Source organism: Dromiciops gliroides, chromosome 6 (assembly GCF_019393635.1).
Source record: "Dromiciops gliroides isolate mDroGli1 chromosome 6, mDroGli1.pri, whole genome shotgun sequence".
Classification (NCBI taxonomy): Eukaryota; Metazoa; Chordata; class Mammalia; order Microbiotheria; family Microbiotheriidae; genus Dromiciops; species Dromiciops gliroides.
The window spans coordinates 122041433-122065706 of record NC_057866.1 but is presented as its reverse complement, the minus strand read 5'-3'; the positions used below and the strand labels follow the sequence as shown (position 1 = coordinate 122065706).

Genomic DNA, 24274 nt, shown 5'->3' with positions numbered 1-24274 from the left:
TCTGCTCACTTAATTCTGTATCAGTTCATTTAAGTCTTCCCAAGTTTCACCAAAACTGATCCTTTTATCATTTCTTATGGCACAATAGCTAGCATGCCATCATATTCAAATAGCATGATTTTTCTATTCATTTCCCAAATGATGAACATCCCTTAGTTTTCAGAGAGTAGCTATAAATATTTTTTGCATCCTTTTCCTCTTTCTTTGATCACTTTGGATCTCATAGAACATATTTATTTCTGACTAGCCTGATCCCAGTGGGATAAAGACTTTATTTCCTTTTTTTTCTTTTTAAAACATTTTTAAAAGACTTTACTTCCTTAAGAAGGCATATCACCGTCATATCTCACTCAATTCCCTCTCTTTCCCCCTCCTATATAACCTTCATTTTAACAGAGAAACAGTCAAGCAAGACACATTGACAAAATTACCATCTGACAACATATGCAACATTCCATACCTATGGTTCTCCCTCTCTTCCACTGAGAAAAGGGAAATATGTTTAGTCATAAGTCCTTAGAAATAAAGATTCTTTACCTCCCTGCCTTTGGGCAAGTGGAAACAGTAAAAAAGATTCCCCTAACTCCAATGACCTGGCTATAATATGGCCCAGTTTGGGAAGTGGAGGGGCAGGGAGAGGGACTAGGGGCTTATGGAAGGTTGTAGGAATCAAGTATATGAGTTCTCCAGAGAGTCAGGGTAAGAAGCCTGGGAGGGTGGGGGGAGCCTCTAACAAAAACTCTGAATAGCCAGGATGTACTTTTCCTCCCTTCCTTCTCTCTCTCCTTCCCTATTAATTTTTTTCTTTCTTTTTTTTTTTTTAGTGAGGCAATTGGGGTTAAGTGACTTGCCCAGGGTCACACAGCTAGTAAGTGTTAAGTGTTTGAGGTCGGATTTGAACTCAGGTACTCCTGACTCCAGGGCTGGTGCTCTATCCACTGCACCACCTAGCTGCCCCATTTTCTTTTCTTTTTGAGCCCAAGGACTTAGCTCTTTCCTTTTCTTTTTTTAATTTTAATTTCTTATTTCTTATTTTAAAAAAATTTTTTTCTCTTTCCCTTTCTACCAACATTTGGATTCAACAAACATTTATGAAATTTCTACTATATGATTCTCTATTGGATGGCAAGGATAATCTATATGGTAATGACCCTATACTCAAATAAATTAGTCTAATGGAGGTATTGGGGGAGGGAGACATCACACTTTCCCTTGTATCATATTTATTATTTATGTACTACATAAGTACAAAAGAAAGGCTCAGGCAAAGTAATAGGAGACATGTTGGGTAGGGAATGAGCATTAATCACTTGGATCATTTGGTTAGGTTTCATGGAAGAGTTGACTTAAGCTTGAAGGAAAGAAGAGGTTTCAGCCAAGTAGATGGAGAATGGTATGGGAGCAGAGGTGCAGAAATGGGCAAGAGAAATTTTGTTGGCAAAGAGAGTGTAGAAAAAGATTATTAGCATGCGAGAACTCTGAAAAGATAGGTTGAATTCAGATTATGGAAAGCCTTGATTCATAATAATAATATTAAGAAGAACAGCAGCAGCAGCAGCAGCAGCAGCTAAGGATTACACAGCTAGTAAGTATCTAAGGCTGGATTTGAACTCTGATCTTCCTGACTCCAGGCTCAATACTCTATCCATCATGACAATTAGCTGCCAGGATCACAAATTTACACTTGATTTGCTAGGCCATGGGGGGAGCACTGTAATTTTTTGAGGAGAGAGGTTAGGTAATCAGACTGGAAAATTACTCAGGCAGTGGTATGTAGGATAGATGAACTGAAAAGAGGATAGATAAGAGATAAGTTTAGTATATGATTACAATAGGTCAAGCAAGAGATAATGACTACCCAACCTAGGGTGGTTGCAATGGGAGTGGAAGGGTGACAGACCCTGGAGATATTGTCAAAGTAGAATTAAGACTCTGAAACTGGAAGAGATTAAGAGGTTGGGTCTAGGGGCAGCTAGGTGGCACAATGGATAAAGCACCGGCCCTGGAGTCAGGAGGACCTGAGTTCAAATCTGACCTCAGACACTTGACACTTACTAGCTGTGTGACCCTGGGCAAGTCACTTAATCCCCATTGCCCCACAGGGGGAAAAAAAAGGTTGGGTCATGAAGAAATTGGTGGTGCTATTAATAGAACTAGAAAAGATAGGGGAAAGGGCTAGGATTTTTTTGAGGGGAAAAGATGAATTCAGTTTGGGTTCTGTTGAGTTGGAGCTGCTGGTGGGACACCCAGGTGGAAAAAGATTCCAAGCAGGGAGATCTAATCCAAATTAACTGTAGGACAGGAATTCTTACACTAGGGCCTACCATAGATTTCAGAGTTTCCAAAAATTGGGGGGGGGGGTGGGAAACTATGTCTTTATTTTCATTAACCTTTGGTTTTCTTTGTAATCCTATGTATTTAATTTTATTCATTTAAAAACATGATTCTGAGAAGGGGTCCACAGGCTTTGCCAGACTGCCAAAGGGATCCACCACACTCAAAAAGTTTGGGACCCTTTGCTTTAGAGCATGCTCTCGTAAAGCGGCACAATAAGAGAGTCCTGATGATGCAGGATTCAAAGACCAAAGTTTACAAAGAATTTGTGGGAAGGTGTAACAATGGATAAAACTGTTTTATTTGTAAAGATGAAAGATGAGAAAACATAGGTCATGCCAGTCTGTTGCAAGATCACCACCAACATGGTGCAAGTGAGGAAGCCTGAATTATCTTCTTTTACTACAATGGCCCAGATGGACTTGTAAGGGATAAATGTTATGTAAATGTACTGTCCTTTGTTTTCACTTGACTTCCTAGGAAAAAGACAAAGTCACACTGAGGTGCTACTGTAGATAGTTTGTATTGGCAGTGGGAGGGAGATGGGCAAATAAGGTTAAAATTTGACATTTCAGAGGAAAACCAGGTTCAGGTTTTTAGGCATATTGGAAAGAATAAAGAGACCATATGGAGTACAGAGTCATTCATCAGCCATAGGAGTTAGCCACATAAGACCGTTTAAAGAGTAAGATCTATAAGCCTTGCCCCAGAGAAAAGTTGAAAAAATTCACCCCTTCTTTTTTTTCACCCCTTCTTTTTTTGTGCAGAAGTAAGAGACTTGAGTCTGGGGAATTTGAGTTAGAGTCTCAGCTCTCACTAATTGTCTTGTTTCTTTGGACAAGTCATTTTGTCCTTTCTTGGTTTTAGTTCTCTCATCTGCAAAATGTGAAGATTTCATCAAATCATCCAAAAATGATCAAATGGAAACAGGAGAACATAGGGGAAGGTAGGCACACCAATATATTGTTGGTGTAGCTGTGCATTACCCCAGCCATTCTGGAAATCAATTCAGAATTATACAAGCAAAGTCATTAAACTGTTCTACTTTGGGGTATGTATCCCAAGGATGTCAGTGACAAAGATAAAAAAAAATTGAAGCAAATGCATGCCCATTAATTGGTAATTGGCTGAACAAATTGTGGTATATGAATGTAAAGGAATATTATTGTAAAGGAGGAAATGATGAATTTGAGGATTTCAGAAAAACATGGGAGAACTTAAATGAAGTGATGAAGAACAAAGAAAGCAGAACCACACAATTAAATACAATTTCCCCATAGTTAATTATAATAATGTTAAAGATAACACCAAAAAGTAGTTGAACTACAATGAATGATCTTGGTCCTAGAAGACTGATAAGGAAATTGCTTTCCTCCTCTCAGCAGGGAGAATCTATATGGAATGCAGTACAATGGAGGTAAAACTTACAGGGAAGTAGTTATTTTTTCTTTTTTTTTTTCTTTTCAGGGCAATGAAAGTTAAGTGACTTGCCCAAGGTAACACAGCTAGTAAATAAAGAGTCTGAGGCCGGATTTGAATTCAAGTCTTCCTGAATCCAGGGCCGGTGCTTTATCCACTGCACCGAGTAGCTGCCCCCAATTGGTTCTTTTTTTGGGGGGGGGGTGAGGCAATTGTGGTTAAGAGTGACTTGCCCAGGGTCACACAGCTAGTAAATGTCAAGTGTCTGAGGCCAGATTTGAATTCAGGTCCTCCTGACTCCAGGGCCAGTGCTCTATCCACTGTGCTACCTAGCTGCCCCCCTCCCCCTTTAGTTCTTTTTTTTTTAATGTAGGGCAATGGGGGTTAAGTGACTTGCCCAGGGTCACACTGCTAGTGGTAAGTGTCTGAAGCTGGATTTGAACTCAGGTCCTCCTGAATCCAAGGCTGGTGCCTTATCCACTGCACCACCTAGCTGCACCCCCCCCCATTAGTTTTTTTTTTGGGGGGGGGTCAGGGCAATGAGGGTTAAGTGACTTGCCCAGGGTCACACAGCTAGTAAGTGTCAAGTATCTGAGGCTGAATTTGAACTCAGGTCCTCCTGAATCCAGGGCCGGTGCTTTATCCACTGTGCCACCCAGCTGCCCCTGCCCCTCATTAGTTCTTAATGTCAGTTTGTAATGAATCAATTTAGATTATAGACAAATTAATAGTTAATTTTGACTCTACCTGAAATTCAGGTATAGTCATTCTCTTTGTTTCATCGTTGTAATTGCTCTTAAATTATATTATTGTAGCCCCTCCCTCATGGATGGAGAGAAAGGAGGCCAGAAGTGAGGTGGGTGAAGAATTGGAGGAAGGCAACCAAGGACACCTGGGGTGGGGGTGGAACACCAGCCCTACTGATGTGGTTTTTAGAGGAGGATCTTTTTTATGTCATGGACCCCTTTGGCATTCCAGTGAAATCCACAGACTCTTTTTCAGAATGTTTTTAAGTGCATAAAATAAAATACATAGGATTAGAAAGGAAACCAATGACATTGAAATGCGGTTATCAAAATACATATATTTTTAAAAGCCAAGTTTATGGATCCCTTGTTAAGAGCCCCTGCCTTAGAGCCAATATTGATCCCTTGCAAATGGCTTTGCTTCCTTTACCTACATTGCTCCACCATGCCAGAGGCTGTTGGATTTGCTTGGGGCATGCGTAGGAAGTGGAAAATCTATACAGAAGCAGACCCTTTTCATGCATAGCTGGTCTCTAAGCAGGATCTGTGGCACCAGAAATGTGGCCTTTGGAAAGGCAGCTGAATGGTCTTTCTTTGTGCTTCAAGTGTGTTCAAGTCCAGTTATTTAAAAAAGTTAAATGAGCCTATAATGCAAATTGACTCTTTACATGGTAGGATATGGTTGCTATGTAGATTGGCTTTGGTTCGATGCTTTGAGGTTTTTGATCACAAGGAAGCGGGGGAGAAGGTTAAGAGGAAATGACTGGTGTAAAAATGAAAGGCAAGAATGAAACTTAAAAAATAAAATGAGGAGGTTTTGCATTAGACATGAGATAGATTGATTATATCTTGAGAATTTCTTCTCAAGCTGAGGAAGAGTGTGCTTTGGCTGTGGATTTGGGAATTAGGAAGTTTCCAGCTTTGCTTTCATAGGGGTTAGGGGCATAAAGAGAAAATTATCCTCAAGGAGCTTATAGTTTTTTTCCCTGGGCTTCCCTCCTGAATTCCTCCTCCCAGACCTCCTCAGTGGCCTTGGGTCAAAGTCAGAAATGCCCTGTTTTTTGAAACAGGGTGGAGAATGGAGTCTGCAGGCTAAAAGACAGTGAGGTTGGCAGACTTGCAGAACATCTTATTAAAGGGATGGTTAGTGAGCAAAAGGAAGTGCTGATCACAGAGAGCCAGCATGATTTCATCAAGACCATGTGATGTCAGACTTCCTTTTTGGATAGGTTTACTGATGTGTTAAATCAGGAAAATTCTTGACTTTAGCAAAGCATTTGACAAAGTTTCTAAATCTGTTTTTGTGGGAAATATGGAGAGATGGGGGCTAGAGCCTAGTATGATCAGGCGAATTTGAGTCCAGTTGAATGACTAGACCAGAAGTGTTGGCATAATTGGCTCTGAAAGAAGGTTCTAGCAGATTACCCAAGAACACTGAGCTTGGTTTTGTGCTGTTGAGCACTTTTATCAACAACTTGGATCAAGGCATAATGTATGCTTATTACTGACAGAAAGATGAGAGGGACATCTAACACAATGGATAAGTCAAGATTCAAAAAGATCTTGCTAGGTACAGGAGTGATTGCTCATTTCCATCTACAACTCATTTTGCAAATGAGGAAGCTGAGGCAAATGGTTGAGTGACTTGCTCAGGGTCACACAGCTGGTTGGTGGGTGTTTGGGTTTGGATTTGAACTCAGGTCTTCCTGGCTCCAGGGCCATCACTCTTTCACCTGAGCCACCTAGTTTCCTCCTATACAGTAACTATATTGTAAAGAAACCCAGCTGTTATCCTAAGTTCACTAACGAGTCATGACTGCAGGATTTATGATGGAGCATGCTTCCCATCTTTCAGCAGAGGGGTGATAGACTGTAATTGTGGAATGAAATATACATTTTCAGACATGACCAGTGTGTTCATTTGTTTTGGCTGACTATATGCATTTGTTATATGAGAGAGCTCTTATGTTTTTCAGTGGGGAGGAGGGAGTTGAGAGAGAGTAGGAGTCTAGTAATAGAGGTGCAAAAAAGGAAACCAAACTAAAAAATGGAAAGAAAGAAAAAGGCATCTCAAAACATTTTGGAAAGATATAGGAGACAACAAAAGGAAGCTTAGAAGGGGACCTAGACAAGCAGTGTAATATTGGTTATGCCATGTTAAATTTAATGTATACTTTTTTTTTTTGTGAGGCAATTGGGGTTAAGTGACTTGCCCAGGGTCACACAGCTAGTAAGTGTTAAGTGTCTGAGGCTGGATTTGAACTCAGGTCCTCCTGACTCCAGGGTTGGTGCTCTATCCACTGCACCACCTAGCTGCTCCTAATGTATACTTTTTAAAAAAAAGTTTCATCTATATGTAATAGAGATTTATCGTTTTGTATTCAATCAGTTCTTTGTAGATGGAACTGTTCACATCTGTTGATATTTGCTAAGTTCAGAATAAAAAAACAAAAAAGATCTTGCTTTCCCTGTCCAACCTAATACAACCAAACAAGCATTTAAGTGCCTACTATGTACAGGGAATATCACTCCTGCTCTGAATTGGCTTTCTTCTCTTTATAACTGAGACTTTATAGGATCATAGACCCAACTTCCCCATTCTCCAGATGAAGAAACTGAGGCCCCAGGAGAATAATTGACTTGCCTAAGGTCACATAGGTTATGATCATCAGCTAAATCACATAACCAGTTGAACTTTACACTCTTCTTTACCCTTGAGTGCCTTGCTCCCTTGTTCTATTGCCTCTCATCCTTTCTCCAAATTCCGTCTCTGGGTTACCCTATACTCTTTGCCTTCTCTGCTTCTTCTCCAGGGCAGCTGAATACTGCTGGAGGAAGTCACATGACTGTGCTGACAGGATCTACTACTTATTGTATATCTAATTTCAACTGGTTCCTGTATATTTCACAGTACTCCTCTGTGTTGTAATCCCCAAAGTGTCTGTACCAAAGCTTGACCCTTTGATCATCCTTCCCATCCCTCCCCTGTCTTCCTTCTGTCTTTATCCACTGTCCCCACCCAGCCCTGCCTACAAACATACCCAGATCATTCCCATTTAAAAAACAAAAACCTTTCTCTTGACTTTGCTGACTTTTTCAACTATTATCCTCTATATTCTCTCCCTTTCACTGCCAAATTCCTCCTAAACCTGGCTTCAGCCCTTACCTCCACTTCCTAACCTATCACTCTTCTGCCCACCAGCATTTTAACTTTTGACACTACCTGTGGACTGAAACTATTCTTTCCAAGTTTTCAAATGGGCTCAACTTTTTTTTTTTCATTTAAAACTTTAAAACTTTAAAATGCTTTGTTGATGGGGGCGGATAGGTGGTACAGTAGATAAAGCTCCAGCCCTGGATTCAGGAGGACCTGAGTTCAAATATGACCTCAGACACTTGACACTAGCTGTGTGACCCTGGGCAAGTCACTTAACCCTCATTGTCCTGTGGAAAAAAATACTTTGTTGATCTCTTTTGTTTTTATATCTTTATTTCTGAAAATAGCTATCCCTTGTAACAAAGATTCAACAAGAATGAACAAAAAAAAGCTTTAGCAAGACTAATACATTAATTGAGTCTGAAAGTATCTGCATTGGTCCACACCTATGGATGCCCATATGGGAAAGAAGGAAAGGAGTTGCATTTTTTCACCTCTTCTTTGGAGTGAGGTGTGGTTATTATCCTTACACACTGTGCAGTTTCACTTTTTTTCTTTTCATTTACGTTGCTGTAATCATTTCTTATACTGTTTTCATGATTATTTTTATTCATTTTGCATCAGTTCATATAATTCTTTTATTTATTTATTTGTTTGTTTGTTTGTTTATTAAGTGAGGCAATTGGGGTTAAGTGACTTGCCTAGGGTCACACAGCTAGTAAGTGTTAAGTGTCTGAGGCCAGATTTGAACTCAGGTACTCCTGACTCCAGGGCCGGTGCTCTATCCACTGCACCACCTAGCTGCCCCAGTTCATATAATTCTTTCCTTGCTTTTCTGAAACTTAAACCTCACAGTGATTCTTTGCAGCACAATCCATTATATTCATGTACCACAGTTTGTTTAGTCATTTCCCATTCAGTGAGCACCTACTTGTTTCCAATTCTTTGCTTCCACAAAAAGTGTTGCTATCAGTATGGTGGTATACATGTGACCTTTCATTTTGTCTTGATTTTCTTCAGGCATTTATGTAGAAGTGAATTTCCATGGTCAAACAGTTTGGGCATTTTAGCTATTCTCTTAGCCTAATTCCAAGTTGCCTTCCACAGAATGAATTGACCACTTCACAAATCCACCAACAGAGTATATATTAGTATTCTTTTTACAGTCTTTCCACAACCCTTCCAAACAATGACTATTTTTGTAATCTTTGCCAATTTGCCAAGTGTTGAGTGAAACTTGAAATGTTTTTATTTCTATTTCTTTCATTTTATTAGGTTATTGTCAATAGTTAGCAATTCCTTCAAGAATTATTTGTTCTTATTCTTTGACCACTTGTCCATAGAATGATCATTTCTTATTGCTAAATCCAATCACTTTTCTTTAGTTCTTATCCTTCTTATGCTCCTTAAAGCAGTTGACATTGATGTTCCCTTTCTCATGAATATTCTGAGTCTGACTCTGTGTTTTTGTGGTGTCATGGTCTTCTTTTTGAGAATGAAGGGCAAACAACAAAAAAACAACAACAAAATCCATTGTGTCTAGGGTAACATTTACAAACTGTTATTTGTCATTTAAAGTCCCTCATAATCTATATGCAGTCTTTCTAGACTTCTTACATTATACTCCATCATATAACTTTTTGCTCTAGCTAGACTGCTCTATTTGCTGTTCCTGGTGCTACGTGCTATTTCATTTCCTGCCAGTGAGCCTTTGCATGAGCTGATTCCCATACCTGGCATGTTTTGCTTTCTTGTTTTTAGCTCCTGGAACCCCTAACTCCCTTCAGCACTTTGCTCATGCCACCTTCTGCCTGAGGTATTTATTGACTCCTCCAGATATTAGAGCTCTCTCCCAAATTATTTTGCATTTACTTTACATATATTCTTTATTTATTTACCTGTATGCAGACTGTTTTTTTTTTTCAAAAAGGATGCAAGTTCCTTGAAGTTAGGGAATATTTAAAATTTTTAATACTTACCTCATAGTTAGGTGCCCAATAAATGTATGTTGAATTGAGTTAAATATCTTTACAGGTTAGAAGATTGAACTGAATCTAATGTAAAATTAAATTGTGATAAATATAAAGTTTTGGCTTCAAAAATTTTTTCCTACATGTACTGATGGGAGAGGTATGGTTAAATATCAGTTTAGCTGAAAAAGATCAGGTGGTTGAAGTGGACTATAAGGTCAGTATGAGGAGTCCATAGTGTGATATAATGACCTGTAAATCAAATGCAGTTTTTGATTGTTTTAAGAAAGGACTTGTGTCTCTACTTAGGGAGGTCATTATACTATTGTACTCTGCCCCAGTCAGTTTACATCTGGATTATTATGTTTGATTCTGGGCACCACATTTCAGGAAGGGTATTAAATGAGCTGGTATCAGAGGAGGGTGGCCAGGATGATAGAGGACATTGATTCATTTCATAGAAGGTCAGGTTAAAGGAACTGGAAATATTTAGCCTGGAAAAGAGAAGATGTGATAGTTACACTCATGTCTTTGATGGACTGTCATGTGGAAGAGGGTTTTAGTAAGAGTCATGGGTAGAAGTTGTGGGGACAGATTTAGATTTTATCCCACTGTGGAGTAGGCTGCCTCATGGAGGTTTTGGGTTCCCCCGACATGGTATTTAGGCAAAGGCTGAATAACCACTTGTTGATTATGTTTTAGTGAGAGGAGATTCTTGTTTGAGTATGGGTTAGATTAGGTGGTATTGAGGTCTCTTTCTGCACTGAGACTCTGTGCCTTGTTAAGGTGAAAGAGGGTGGCAAGTGGCACTTGGCAAAGGGAGGGGGAGGGGCGTGAAAACCCAAGGGGCAGCAGGATTTCAGGGATTTCCTGTGGCTGTTGGCTGTTGGCTATTGGCACGGATGTCAGATGGCTGTGGGTATGTCTGTCTGTATCGGATTTCATTTAATATGTCTTCAACCAAAGGCCACAGAAACCAAATATTCTATTTAGTGAATGTAATTTGATGATTGAACATTTTTTTGAATTGAGCATATTTTCACTAGAAGACATAGATTTTCAGCATTCTGTGTCCTCATTTACTCCAGTATTGTGTTTCAGCCATAGCTAGTGGGATCTCCACATGATGCCTCAAGAGAATAAAACTGTGGCCTATTTTTTTTTTTTGCTCAAGAAGAGTGATTTCGAGGTTTATTTTGGTGTAGGTTTAAAGTACAAAAAAGTACTTTCATGCTTTTAAAAAAATAGTCAGTTTAAAAAATTTTATAAAGTAAACCTTAAATTTTATCATTGAAATAGCAATGGAAAGGGCATGCATTTTATTTGAACCCACAGATTCTGGCATAGGAACATGTTTATCATCTCCTAGTAGGTACAGAGGTTTGGATTATAAACTTTTAAGGGAGTTTCCTCATTTTTCAGTTCTTTCCCCAATGTAGTTAGAATCATGTAGAGGGGCCCGCTACTGCATTTGCTTTTCAGCCATAGTTCTGATTGGCAACTGTTCTGGTCCATATGATAACTGATAGTGACCAGGAACACACCACAATGGTCCTATCACTATAGCCTTGGCCCTCTCATGATAATAGTAGCACTCAAATAGCACTTTAAGATTTGGAAAGTGCTTTGCATATATTATCTCATTGTATTGTCATAACAACCAAGTAGTTGTTATTATTATTCCCATTTTGCAAATGGGGAAATAGAGCCTGCAATAGCCTACATGACTTGGCAAGGGACTTGTGGCAAATACTTGAGGTGAAATTTGAACTCAGGGCTTCCTAACTCTAAATCTAATACTCTATCTATTGTACCACTTAACTGCCTGTTCTTGTGCCAGATCCTTGCTTTTCCCAACATCCTCTTGTATTTTTTCTTAGCTTTAAAAAATGTTTATAGGTAATAGATAATATTGTCTCTGCTTGTCTCGGGGCAACAGGTTCAGTGTGCTTTGCCACAGTTTCCTCAACTGCAAGTTGGAAATAAGAGTAGCAGGGTAGTTGGGGATCTGAGTAGGAGACAGAGTGATGTATAAAACCTTTGCCTGTTTATAGAGGCTTTGTCCCCATGGTAGATTCCAACCACTGCCACCTGTCTGGACAATTGCATTAGGTTTCTAAAATCCAGAAGGATGCTATTTTGTCTTTTATACATGCTACCCTTCACCCTACTAGTTGACGTCTCATGAACAGATCTCTATTTAAAAACTCTTTTGCTTCCAAAGTCAAGTTCATGTGTCCAAGAGGCTTTAAAACTGTGCATACCCTTGGAGCCAGCAATACCACTACTAAGTCTATATTCAAAGAGATCATAAACAAGGGAAAAGGACCCACATGTACAAAAATATTCATAGCTGCTCTTTTTTTTTTTTTTTTTTTTTTTTTTTTTTAGTGAGGCAATTGGGGTTAAGTGACTTGCCCAGGGTCACACAGCTAGTAATATTAAGTGTCTGAGGCCGGATTTGAACTCAGGTACTCCTGACTCCAGGGCCGGTGCTCTATCCACTGCGCCACCTAGCTGCCCCTGCTCTTTTTATAGTAGCAAAGAATAGGGGATGTCCATCAACTGGGGAATGGCTAAATAAATTGTGGTGTATGAATGTAATGGAATACTATTGTGATGTAAGAAATGATAAGCAGATGGATTTCAGAAAAACCTGGAAAGACTTACATGAATTGATTGATGCTGAGTGAAATGAGAAGAACCATATTGTACACCATATCAACAGCATTGTGTGATAATCAAATGTGATAGATTTAACTCTTCTCAGAAATACGATCCAAGACAATGCCAAAAGACTTATGGTGGAAAATGCTTTCCACATTCAGAAAAAGAACTATGGAGTCTGAATACAGACTGAAGCATAACATTTTCACTTTTGTTGTTGCTTTTTTGTTATTATTCTTGTTTATTCTTTCTTGCATTTTTTCCTTCGGTTCTGATTAATGTGGAAATATGTTTAACATGATAGTAATGTATAACCTCCATCAGATTGCTTGTTGGCTTCAGGAGGGGGGAAGTAACGGAAGGTAGGAGAAAAATATGGAACTCAAAAAATATCTTTACAACTAATTGAGAAAAATTAAAAATTAAAAAAAAACAACAACAAAGTTCTTTGGCTTGGAATTTGAAGCTTCACAGCCTGACATCATTGTTTCCTGTATGTATCCTGTCTTCACACCTCTATGCCTTTGTTAATGAAACTGTTTCCTATGTGTGGTATGCTTTCCCTTTTCCTCACTTCATCTGTTGAAGGCCAACCCACTGCTCCTTCTTCTTCTTCTTCTTCTTCTTCTTCTTCTTCTTCTTCTTCTTCTTCTTCTTCTTCTTCTTCTTCTTCTTCTTTTTTGGTAGGGCAATGAGGATTAAGTGACTTGCCCAAGGTCACACAGCTAGTAGTTCTCCTGAATCCACTGTGCCACCTAGCTGCCCCTGTAAGGCTTCTTCTTTTAAAGCCTATTTCAAATACCACTTTCTCCATGAAGTCTTATCTGATTGCTCAGGTTGATAATGCCTTCCTCCCTCCCAAGTCATTGTTTTCATGTATCATTTTTGTATCGTGATGTGATACACACATACACACACACACACACACACATATCATATCCCTTTCCAGAAAGTGCCATGGGTACAGGGACAGTATCTCATTCAAACTTTGTGTCATCCTTATAGCTTATGTGCCTGGTGTACACAATGGGAGCTTAATAAACACTTGTTGAAATGAATTTACTTTTATTGAATGCCTAAATTTCTTAGGTTCTGATACCAAAAGCTGAAGAGTGTTATTTCAATGATATTGGAATTTGATTTTGACCTCCCTATAACTGAAAAGGCATCACAAACTGTTAGGGAAATCCAGCCCTTATATTCATTCCCTATTGTGCCAATTGGTGCTAACAGATAATAGAGCACTGGGCCTGGAGTTAGGAAGATCTGAGTTCAAATTTGACCTCAGATGCTTACTAGCTTTGTTACCCCAACCACATCACTTAACCAATGTTTTCCTTATTTCCTCAGATGTAAAATGAGAATAATGATGGCTCAAATGAGATAGTATTTATGAATAGTACAGTGCCTGGCACATAGTATGTACATTGTAAAAATGCTTATTCACTTCCCATTCTGACATGGCACATAGTGGATGCTATATAAATACTTATTCCCTTTCCCCTCTAGTCTGACCTTCATGAATAAATAAGGTATAGAAAGCTGTGCTGGACAACGAAGACAAGAGTAAAATTCTGACATGAATGTGTAGGTGTAGTAACTCCTTTGCTAAACAATACATAGTTGGGGATATTGCAAGTTTCTTTGTGCTAGGGCTGAATCACTACCAGTATTATTTCTATAGCAGTTTCATTGGATTATAGATGTTAGAAATAAAAAGAATTTAGTCATCTAGTTTAATCCCTCTCATTTTACAGGTGAAGATACTTAGGCATGGGAGGGGTGTGTGTGTGTGTGTGTGTGTGTGAAGTGACTTTTCCTGAGGTCAAATTTAGAATGTTCTCCTAGCTACCTGCTAAATCAGGCCTCTCTGATGAGTAGAATACTGTAAAAACTGAGCTCTTTTTCTCACTCTCCTGTGAATCAATTCTTCCATAAATAAAGACACTTAATAAATAAAGATTATTAATAAATCTTATTCTTCAGGAAGGTTCGTGTTTAATGTCATAAAGTGCTTTGAAGTAGTTAGAAATAAAGTTCTGTTTAACTGCAGTACAGTACATTATTGCCCTCTCATTGTTTTACATGCATCCCCTAATAATTAATCTGCAAGATTCAGGTAGAACAGGTAGTTTGCATCACCCTCATTTTCTGGGTTAGAAAAGTGAGACTAATAGAAAGCAATGACTTACTGAGATCCTGAAAGAAAATTCAGATATAATGTTTGTAAGATTTTCTTGAAATTTTTAGAGGAAATAGATCCATTAAACAGTATATTTTAGAAGAAAACTAAGTTCTGTGGTTTCTCTTAGAGGAAACAGTGCCTAACCAACTAGAGAGCTTTTTATTTAAAAAAAAAATTTTTTTAGTATGCACTTGACAAGTATCAATAAAGATTAATATTTTCATATATAAAGAACAGAAACAAAGGGATGGTAAATGACACTGTCAATTGCTATCACATTCTGGTTTTTTTTTAGATGTATATTACGTTTAACAGGGTAGTACTAACAAGGCCCTGCCTGTCTGTGTCCCCTTCTGAACTTTATTGACAATATAGTCTTTCTTGTCTTTTTTCCCCCATCACTTTTTTTTTAAATTGCGGGGCAATTGGGGTTAAGTGACTTGCCCAAGGTCACACAGCTAGTAAGTGTCAAGTGTCTGAGGCTGGATTTGAACTCAGGTCCTCCTGAATCCAGGGCCCGTGCTTTATCCACTGTTCCATCTAGCTGCCCCCTCCCCCATCACTTTTACTACCTCCAGGTGCCTCTTTCCCTTTCCAAAGCCCTTCCTTTTAACAAGTAAAGTCAGGAAAAACAAATTCACACATTGGCTATTTTATTCTGCCCCTCTAGAATGCCAACTCTCTGCCAAAGGGTAGGGAGTAGGTTTCATAATTAGTTTTTGGGGGGGTTTGATTGGTTATTATATTCATCAGAGTTCTTAATCACTAGACTTTGCTAAAGAAACATATGGATAAGAGAGGAGCAGTGGCTTTTAAATATCTTTGACAAAGGTTCACAATGAGTCACTATTGGATAGAAAAAAAATGCATTTTTAATGGTTTAAAGAGCTGGCTAAGGGGCAGCTAGATGGCGCAGTGGATAGAGCACCGGCCCTGGAGTCAGGAGTACCTGGGTTCAAATCCGGCCTCAGACCCTTAACACTTACTAGCTGTGTGACTCTGGGCAAGTCACTTAACCCCAATTGCCTCACAAAAATAAAAAAATAAAATAAAATAAATTAAAAAAAAAAAAGAATGTTTAAAGAGCTGGCTAAGATTCAGAAAATAGGACAGGTTTAAATGGATACTCCTCATGATTTTATTTAATTTTTATTCTAAATGATTGGAGGAAGGAACATAATTCCCAAGTCTGCAGATGATCTTTTAGTATAATGAAAGGCCAAGCTGGGGATAAACTTTAGGAAGATTCTCTTAAGGTTGTGTAAATAGGCATACCTACAGGCAGATGTGCTTTACTGGGGATAAAAAAGAAGTGATCTTATTATTCTGGGGGAAAAACACCCTAAGAATTAGAGTTGTTCAAAAGTGGGATCCCTGGGAAGGTAGTGATCCAGTTATGAACTGAGGGGCAAGGACCTCAGAGCAAGGTCCTGAGCACTTGGGCTGATGACCCAGTCTGAGTGCAGAGGTTTTCCCATGGGAGCTCTCATTCTGCTGCTTCCAGATACAGACCCTTCAGGATACATGCGTCTCTGATCTTTCTCTGGTCACCTGTGGGCTTCTGGCTGCTTTTGGGGGGGGGGGTAACTGTTATTAAAGATGTCACTTAATGTAGGTTTTCATTGGATTTCATTTGGACTGTTGTGAATTTAGATTTTTGCTGGAGTAGTTATGTTGGAGTTGGGTAGTCTGCCTATTATGTACCACCATTCCATCTGTACTTGTCCTCTGCCTTTTGGAGACTCCACCATCTTCTGCCTTCAACTCCCCTTATGGGTCACTGCTGCTGAGTGGCCTGAGGCTCTGAGAAGACTCCACCCTGAGGCCAAACTTCTAGAGATGTTGATGACCTGTCTAAATTCATTCCCCTGTCATACATGCCCCATTCCAGTGATTCTGGACCTCCCCCCCTCCCCACTAGGATCCCTGCCTCCTGATCCCTTATCTCCATTCCACTCACTCCCTCTCTAGTCCAGGGTCATATTCTTTTTTTTTTTTTTTTTTAGTGAGGCAATTGGGGTTAAGTGACTTACCCAGGGTCACACAGCTAGTAAGTGTTAAGTGTCTGAGGCCGAATTTGAACTCAGGTACTCCTGACTCCAGGGCCAGTGCTCTATCCACTGCGCCACTTAGCTGCCCCCAGGGTCATATTCTAAGGCTACTTTATCCTTCACTGCACTTTTTGGAATACTTGCTCCACAGGTAACAAACTTACTTTAATCTTAAATCTTTTTCCTCTCCTGTCATTCTGTCCTTTGTCACTGAGACTTTGCTCCCTCCTGATGACTCAGCCTCACTTGGCTACCCTTTCTAGCACTGGTTGACCTTTCACTCATTCACCTCAACTCACTGGTCAAGGGGTGTGTGTATGTGTGTGTGTGTGTGTGTGTGTGTGTGTGTGTGTGTGTGTGTGTGTGTAGAGTTGGCATACTCCAGGTTCTTCCTCTACCACTGGAATTCAGATACCTTCCACCCTTAAGGTTTCACTCAACCCATATCTACAATTCAATCAAAATTCTAGTAGTTGTTGTCTTTACTGACCTTTTTTCCTCAATGAGTTCAGTGCTTGACTCACAGTCTTTCTCTCTTCCCCAACTTTGAACTAGGGGTCTTCAAGTTACATATTCATACTCTCTCAAACACTCTGACCTCCCAGTTCCTCTTACTCATTTCGCTTGGTCTATTCCTCCACCCTACCTCAGTCAACTACACGAAGAGATAGTCATACTTTTCATCTTGCTGTCATCTCCAGGTATACTATGAATTCTGAAATTTCCTTATCTGATCACAGTCTGTTGTCATCCCACCTCTTCTCTACCTAGTAATCCCAAACCCTATTCTTAAGTAGCACTATGACCTCCAATCACTCAACCACTCAGTCCTTTCCCAGGCCATTCATTACCCCTGTGCTACCAAAAATCTCCTTTTGCCATCTTGACCCCTTGGTAAACATCTTTATGCTGTCATATTCTTTTGATTCCTTTGCTCCCTTATTTTGTCACCGATCTTACCCTGCCAAGCCTCAGTCTTGGAGTACTCCCACCATCTGCTGTCTTAGTCCCTCCTGATTTGCTGCTGAATGAAACTGGAAAATATTACTAAATGTGCTGATTGGGGCCACTACAAATTCATGTCACATCATCTCAACTGGACACTCACTACTGCAAGACAATCCTTTTATACTTCTCTAATTAATTTACAACTTCACTCAACACAGTGGCTTTTCCAAACCTCCTTAAGTTTCTCAAGGCTCCCTCTTTCCCCACCTTCTTAGCTGAGAACCTTCCCTAATAACTCAAGGAAATCACTGGGACCCATTTGTCCAGAGCTCCTCTATTCCTTATTTCTCATTACCCAGGTGCCTTCTTCCATCATCTCCTCTCCCTATTTCTCCTATGAGGAGGTGGCCCTTCTCCTTGATAGGTTCTGACCTTTCAGTATCCATAAATGAACCTATTTCATTTCAGATACTCTCATTTATCTTCAATCTTTCCATGTTTGCTAGCTTATTTACTACTGTCTCCAGAAATACCTGTGTCTCCCCCATTCTCAGAAAACCCTAATTTAATCTAAACATCCCCACTAGCAATCATCTCACATCTCTCCTCCTTTTTGTCACTAAACTCCTTGAAAAGGCCATCTAGAATTGATGCCTGAGTCTTTTCCTCTTACTCTTTTTAACTCTCTACAATCTGTTTTCTGACCTCATTATTTAACTGAAATTGCTTTCTCCAAAATTACCAGTAATCTCTTAATTTGCCAGATTCAATAGCCTTTTCCTTTTTTTTTCAACACACACTTTTTTTGGGGGGGGGGCAGGGCAATGAGGGTTAAGTGACTTGACCGGGGTCACACAGCTAGTAAGTGTCAAGCGTCTGAGGCCGGATTTGAACTCAGGTTCTCCTGAATCCAGGGCTGGTGCTTTATCCACTGTACCACCTAGCTGCCCTCCCCTCCCCCAATGGCCTTTTCTCAAGCTTCTTCCTTCATGACCTCTCTATAGCCTTTGACATTGTGGATTACTCTCTCCTCCTTGATATTCTCGTCTCTCTAGGTTTTCATGACACTACTCTACTGGGTTCTCTTCCTCTCTGTCTTACTGTTCCTTTTCAGTCTCATTGCTTAATCTTTCTTCCAGTCACTCCTTGATAGCTATGGGTGACTCCATGGTCATCTCATCAGCTCCCATGGATTCAGTTATCATATTTATGATGATTATTTTCTGATTTATTTATCCAGCTCTAACCTCCTCCCTAACCTCCAAATTCATATCTCTGACTGCCTGATGTACATTTCAAACTGGATGTCCGGTCTACATATTAAACTCAATGTGTCCAAAACTTAAGTCATCGTCTTGACTCTCAAATTATTCCTTCTTCCTAGCTTTCCTATTACTATGGAGAATACCACTATCTTCCTAGTTAAACAGGCTCTCAACCAAAGTGTCATCCTTAACTCTATTTTCTCCCACCCCCTATATCCAATCTGTTGTCAAATCCTGTTAACTTAACCCCTTGTAATATTTCTCGAATATGTTCCCCTCTCTCCTTACCATTGTGCAAGCCTTCATCACCTTACATCTGGACTGTTGCAATGCTTTTTGGTCTCCCTGCTGAAATCTCTCCCCACTCCAACCCATCCTCCAATTAGCTGTCAAACTAATCTTCCTATAAAGTTCAGGTCTGCCCACATCCACCTCTTCCCCCCTTCCCTTCCTGCATCCCAATAAATTGTCACCTTCAGGATAAAGTATAAAATTCTATTTTTGACATTCAAAGTCCTTTACAACCTGCCCCCTCCTAACTTTCCATCTCTTTCTTCTTCTCATCTTATCTCTTTAGTCTATTTTTGTGACATATTTGGGTTGAAAGCCACGTATCACTTAAAACAGCTTTTGTTCATGTTATTTGTGAAGTCCATCACTTTTGTTACAGGGAATTGTTAAAAGTATGGGCAAAGTAAGGGAGCTGGTATGGATGACCTTCCTTAGTCTTCTTTACCATAAAAGGTATATAATAGCAAATCTTTCAGTTCAGGCTATTTTGTACTCAGACTTCAGAAATGATACAAAGTTTTTCTTCAGTTAAACTTCTTTTTGCCTGGACTCTGAGTCTTGTGAGTTTTGATATTGATTCTTGGGTATCCTTTTCTGAGGTTCCTGATTAGAAGAGAAAGGAGGGGGGGAAGTTGGGTGAATTTCATAAACAGCTATCAATGTGAAATTCGAAATGGAGGAAAGAGTGGAAATAAGGAGATGAGACAAGTGCAGATGTTACATTAGACCATGGCTTTATTTTTAGCCACTAGAAACTACATACAGTATTCCTATTTTGAGGATAGGCAGAAGTATTATATTACATTATCATAAGACTGCTGATTTCCAGGAACAAAGGGCAACCTTGTAACATGACATAGTAGATAGAGTGCTGGCTATGGAATCAGGAAATCAGGGTTCAAATGGTACCTCAAACATTTACAAACTGTGTGACCATGAGCAAATCCCTTAGCCCCTTCAGGTCCTCAGTTTCCTCATTTGTAAAATGGAGATAATAATAGTTGTACTACTTGCCTCCTGATTGTGTAAAGATGTTTTGCAGATTTTAGAGTCCTATAAAAATGTGAATTATTATTGTCATTATCTACAGGATAGAATGGAATGAAGTTGGCAACTCGTTTGGAGCAGTGGCAGTAGTTTGAGGTAGGGAGGTCCTCATTGCTGTCTCTTGCTATTCCTTTCCTTTCTACTTCTCTTTGTGTCTTCTTGACTAACCAATACCAAAGTGGTAGATGAGGACAGAGCCTGGTTAGGGGTGGTGGTAGAACTATCCAACTTCCCTTTTTTAAAAAAAATCTTCTTATGAATTGGGTGTAAGCAGTCTAGAATAGAAGAATCATGTTCATCCCTCTCTAGGTTTATTTATTTATACATATATACCACATGTATGTATATAATATGTATATATTATATTTATATCATTATGCTATAACATAATTACATTAGATATTCAATATGTAATATTTATTTGAGATGCACTGATATATTTATTATTATGCTATATTATATAAAATAGCTTATGTATTATACTATATTATATATTATATAATCTAGTATGTGAATTATTTATAGGATTATGATATATTTGTATAATTTATAAGCATATACACCATACATGCATATATGTATATACATTTACATATATGCATATTTATATGTGTGTGGGGAGAGAGAAAGACTGAGAGAGAGAAAGAGAGAGAGAATGAGAGAGAGAGAATGAGTTAGTTGTAGATTCCTTGGTGTAGTGGGAAGAGGACAGGTCCGGTCCAGTTGTCAGGAGTTACAGCATCTAATGTTGGCTCCACTACTAACTTCCCCAGTGAACCTTGATATTGTCATTTGTAAAATAAAGGGGTTGGACTGGATGATGTGAGATCCCTTCCAATTGTTATAGTCTAAGATTGTTCAAGAAAAATAATTCAGAAAAACTGTGAAGGAACAACATATTGAGAGTTTGAAGACTTGGCTACTTTGATGTTTTTCTAAATTATTCTCTCTCTTTTCCTGAATTTTATATACATTAGGTACTTAATCTCACTCATCAAATGTAGAGCATGCTATTCCTTAAATGCAGAAATAACAGAAAAAAGAGAGTGTAGGATGTTTCTATGTAAAAGTCTTATTTTTTGTTGGTCATTGTTTTTCTCTGAATCAGAAACAGGAAGGGAAATGTTTTTCAGATAAAGAGTTTATGTTAAGCTCTTGTCACACTGTTGTCTGTCTAAAAGCTACACTCACATAATACTTTTGCAATTTTGGGAAATGAGACCTAGTAACTTCCTATTGCTCATGGTTTAGTGATTGATTAGCATCTATGTTTTATTTAAGGCATAGGATTGTGTGGTAGACGTGGAGTTAGGAAGACCTGTGTTCAGATTCTACTTCAGATACTCCCTAGCTATGCGACGATGGGTAAGTCACTTAAACTACAAACCTCAAATTATTCATCTATAAAATGTACAGGTTAATAATACTTATAGTTACCTTCTAGGATTGTTATAACCTCAAATGCCATGGAAAGCCTTTTGTAAATTATAGAGTGCTATATAAATGTCATTTATTAACTTATGCTTGCCTCTGTTGCTTAATTTCCTTTTGACAAAGGGGAGAAAAATACTTCAGTTGAAAATAAATACTGGAGAAAGAGAAGCAAGATGGAAAAGGAGAAATATCATTTTAAGTTAGTCATAGAACCTGAGTGCAAACTTCAGCTGTGCCACTTACTTGCTGTGTGACTGAGGGCAAGTCACATATTCTCTCTGCATGCAAGTTTCCAGTAAAGTGAGGGGTTTGGACCACATTCTAGCTCTAGAAGTGGGATCCTATTTTCCCATGCCATCAATAATGTATAATCTTGGCTTTTCCTCATTATGGGAATATTTTAAGGCATACCAGCCAGTATGGAAAAAACATACCCTATAAAGACAGATGCTAGAAATTATTAATGGACCTGCACTTTTTTCATCGCTGATTCCTCTAAACTTTGGACTTCTAGTTTGATTCATTACTTTATGTTACTTGAACTTCCTCTCTTCCTAGTAAAACAACATCATTTCTTGCATTCCTTCTCTATTTCCCAATTTGCAATGATAGTGATTGACTATGTGGGCACAGATCCATTGATGACCAACAGCCTTGGCTATGATCACTAGTGTGGTTTAACAGCACAGTTTTGGCTAGCCCCCAATAATTTATTAGCAACCTCCATTTTACGACCATCTCATTGCAATAGAATTATACTGTTGATGTTCCTCAGCACTAGGCCATCTCTGATAAATCTGAATGTGTTATCTTGTTCAAATAATTTTCTTCTTTATTTATTTATAATGTTTTTTCCTTTTAAATATTAATTTCCACCCCTCCCCACCCACTGAGAAGGCAAATAATATATCAATTATACATGTGAAATCATGTAAGACATATTTCCATGTTAGCTGTATTGTAAAACAAAGCAAAAAAATACAGTAAGTGAGAAAAGTATACTTCACTTTGCACTCAGAGTAGTTCTCTTTGGATAGCATTTTTTAAAAATCATGAGTCCTTTGGAGTTGTCTTGGATCATTGTATTGATTGGTATAGCCAAGTCTTTCACAGTTGATCATCATTACAACATTGCTGTTACTGTGCACAATGATCTCTTGGTTCTTTTCACTTCACTTTGCATTAGTTCATTCAGGTCTTAACATATTTTTCTGAAACCACCCCTTTTGTCACTTTTTATAATGCCATGGTACTCCATCACATGCCCAAACTTGTTCAGCCATTCCCCAATTTATAAGCATCCCCTCAGTTTCTAATTCTTTACTACCACAAAAAGATGCTATAGTTTTGTACTTGTGGGTCCTTTTCCTTTTATCTCTTCGGGGTACAGACCTAGTAGTGGTATTACCGGGTCAAAGGGCATGCACAGTTTTATAGCCTTTTTTTTTTTAAGTGAGGCAATTGGGGTTAAGTGACTTGCCCAGGGTCACACAGCTAGTAAGTGTTAAGTGTCTGAGGCCAGATTTGAACTCAGGTACTCCTGACTCCAGGGCCAGTGCTCTATCCACTGCGCCACCTAGCTGCCCCTATAGCCTTTTGTATATCACTCCAGATTGTTATCCAGAATGGTTGCACTAGTTCACCACACCACCAACAGTTCATTAATGTATCCATTTTCTGACACTTACTAGCTGGGTGACCCTGGGCAAGTCACTTTTAACCCTCATTGCCCTGCAAAAAAACAAAAAACAAAAACATAAACAAAAACAAAAACAACCAAAACCCAAACCCCAAACCAATACGTATCTATTTTCCCTCATCCCCTCTAGCACTTGTCATTTCTGGTATGTGTGAGGTTTTAATTTACCTTTCAGAGCTGCTTTAATTTATCTTTCTCTAATTAATAGTGATTTAGAGCATTTTTATATGACTATAGATAGCTTTGATTTCTTCTGAAACTTGCCTGTTTATATCCTTTAACAATTGATCAATTGGGAATGACTCATTATTTATAAATATGACTCAATTCCCTACATATTTAAGAAATGAGGTCTTAGAGAAATTTTCTATAAAAATTTGAAATTACTTCATTGTCTATATTACCTTTTAGCAAAATACAGTTTGCTTGATTCTCTCTTTTAATCAGGTATATTTTTGCTTTTGTTTTATCTGAGATTATGATTGTTGCACCAGCCTTTTTTTACTTTAGTTGAAGCATAATAGATTCTGCATCAGCCCTTTATTTTTCTATGGGCATCTTTCTGTTTCAAGTGTGTCTCTTGTATATGACATATTGTTGTATTCTGATATCTAATCCATTTTGCTATGTGCTTCTGTTTTATAGTTGAGTTCATCTCATTCACATTCACAATTGATTACTGTGTATTTTCCCTTATCCTACTGTTTTCTGTTTAGCCCTCTTTCTTTTTATCCTATCCCTCTTTAAAAGTCTGTTTTGATTCTGACCACTGCCTCTCTTAATCTGCTCTGTTTTTTCAACCCCCCATATTTTTATTCCCTTTTCCCATTTCCCATATCTATGCCCAAATGATTGTGTGTTTTTCTTTTCTCTTTGAACCAATTCCATAAGAGTGAGTGTCAAGCATTGTCCACCACCTCCCCCTCTTCCCCCAACAACTATAAAAGCTCTTCCTTGTGTGCCTCTTTCATGAGACAAAAATTTCCCATATTGCCTCTTCCTTCCCCCTTTTCCCAATACATCCCTTTTTCTCAACCCTACATTTAAAATTTTTTTATTTT

The 24274-nt window shown here is 38.7% G+C and overlaps 1 protein-coding gene across 1 annotated transcript in view; it reads left to right on the top strand.

Moving 5' to 3' along the window:
• The window catches only part of TEC (tec protein tyrosine kinase), a 122635-nt gene that overhangs the window by 7028 nt on the left and 91333 nt on the right, over positions 1-24274 (top strand). The window contains exon 2 of the mRNA XM_043971048.1: positions 21362-21445. Coding sequence (XP_043826983.1) covers positions 21442-21445 — 4 coding nt within the window. The 5' untranslated portion in view covers positions 21362-21441. The remainder of the gene's footprint in view (positions 1-21361; positions 21446-24274) is intronic.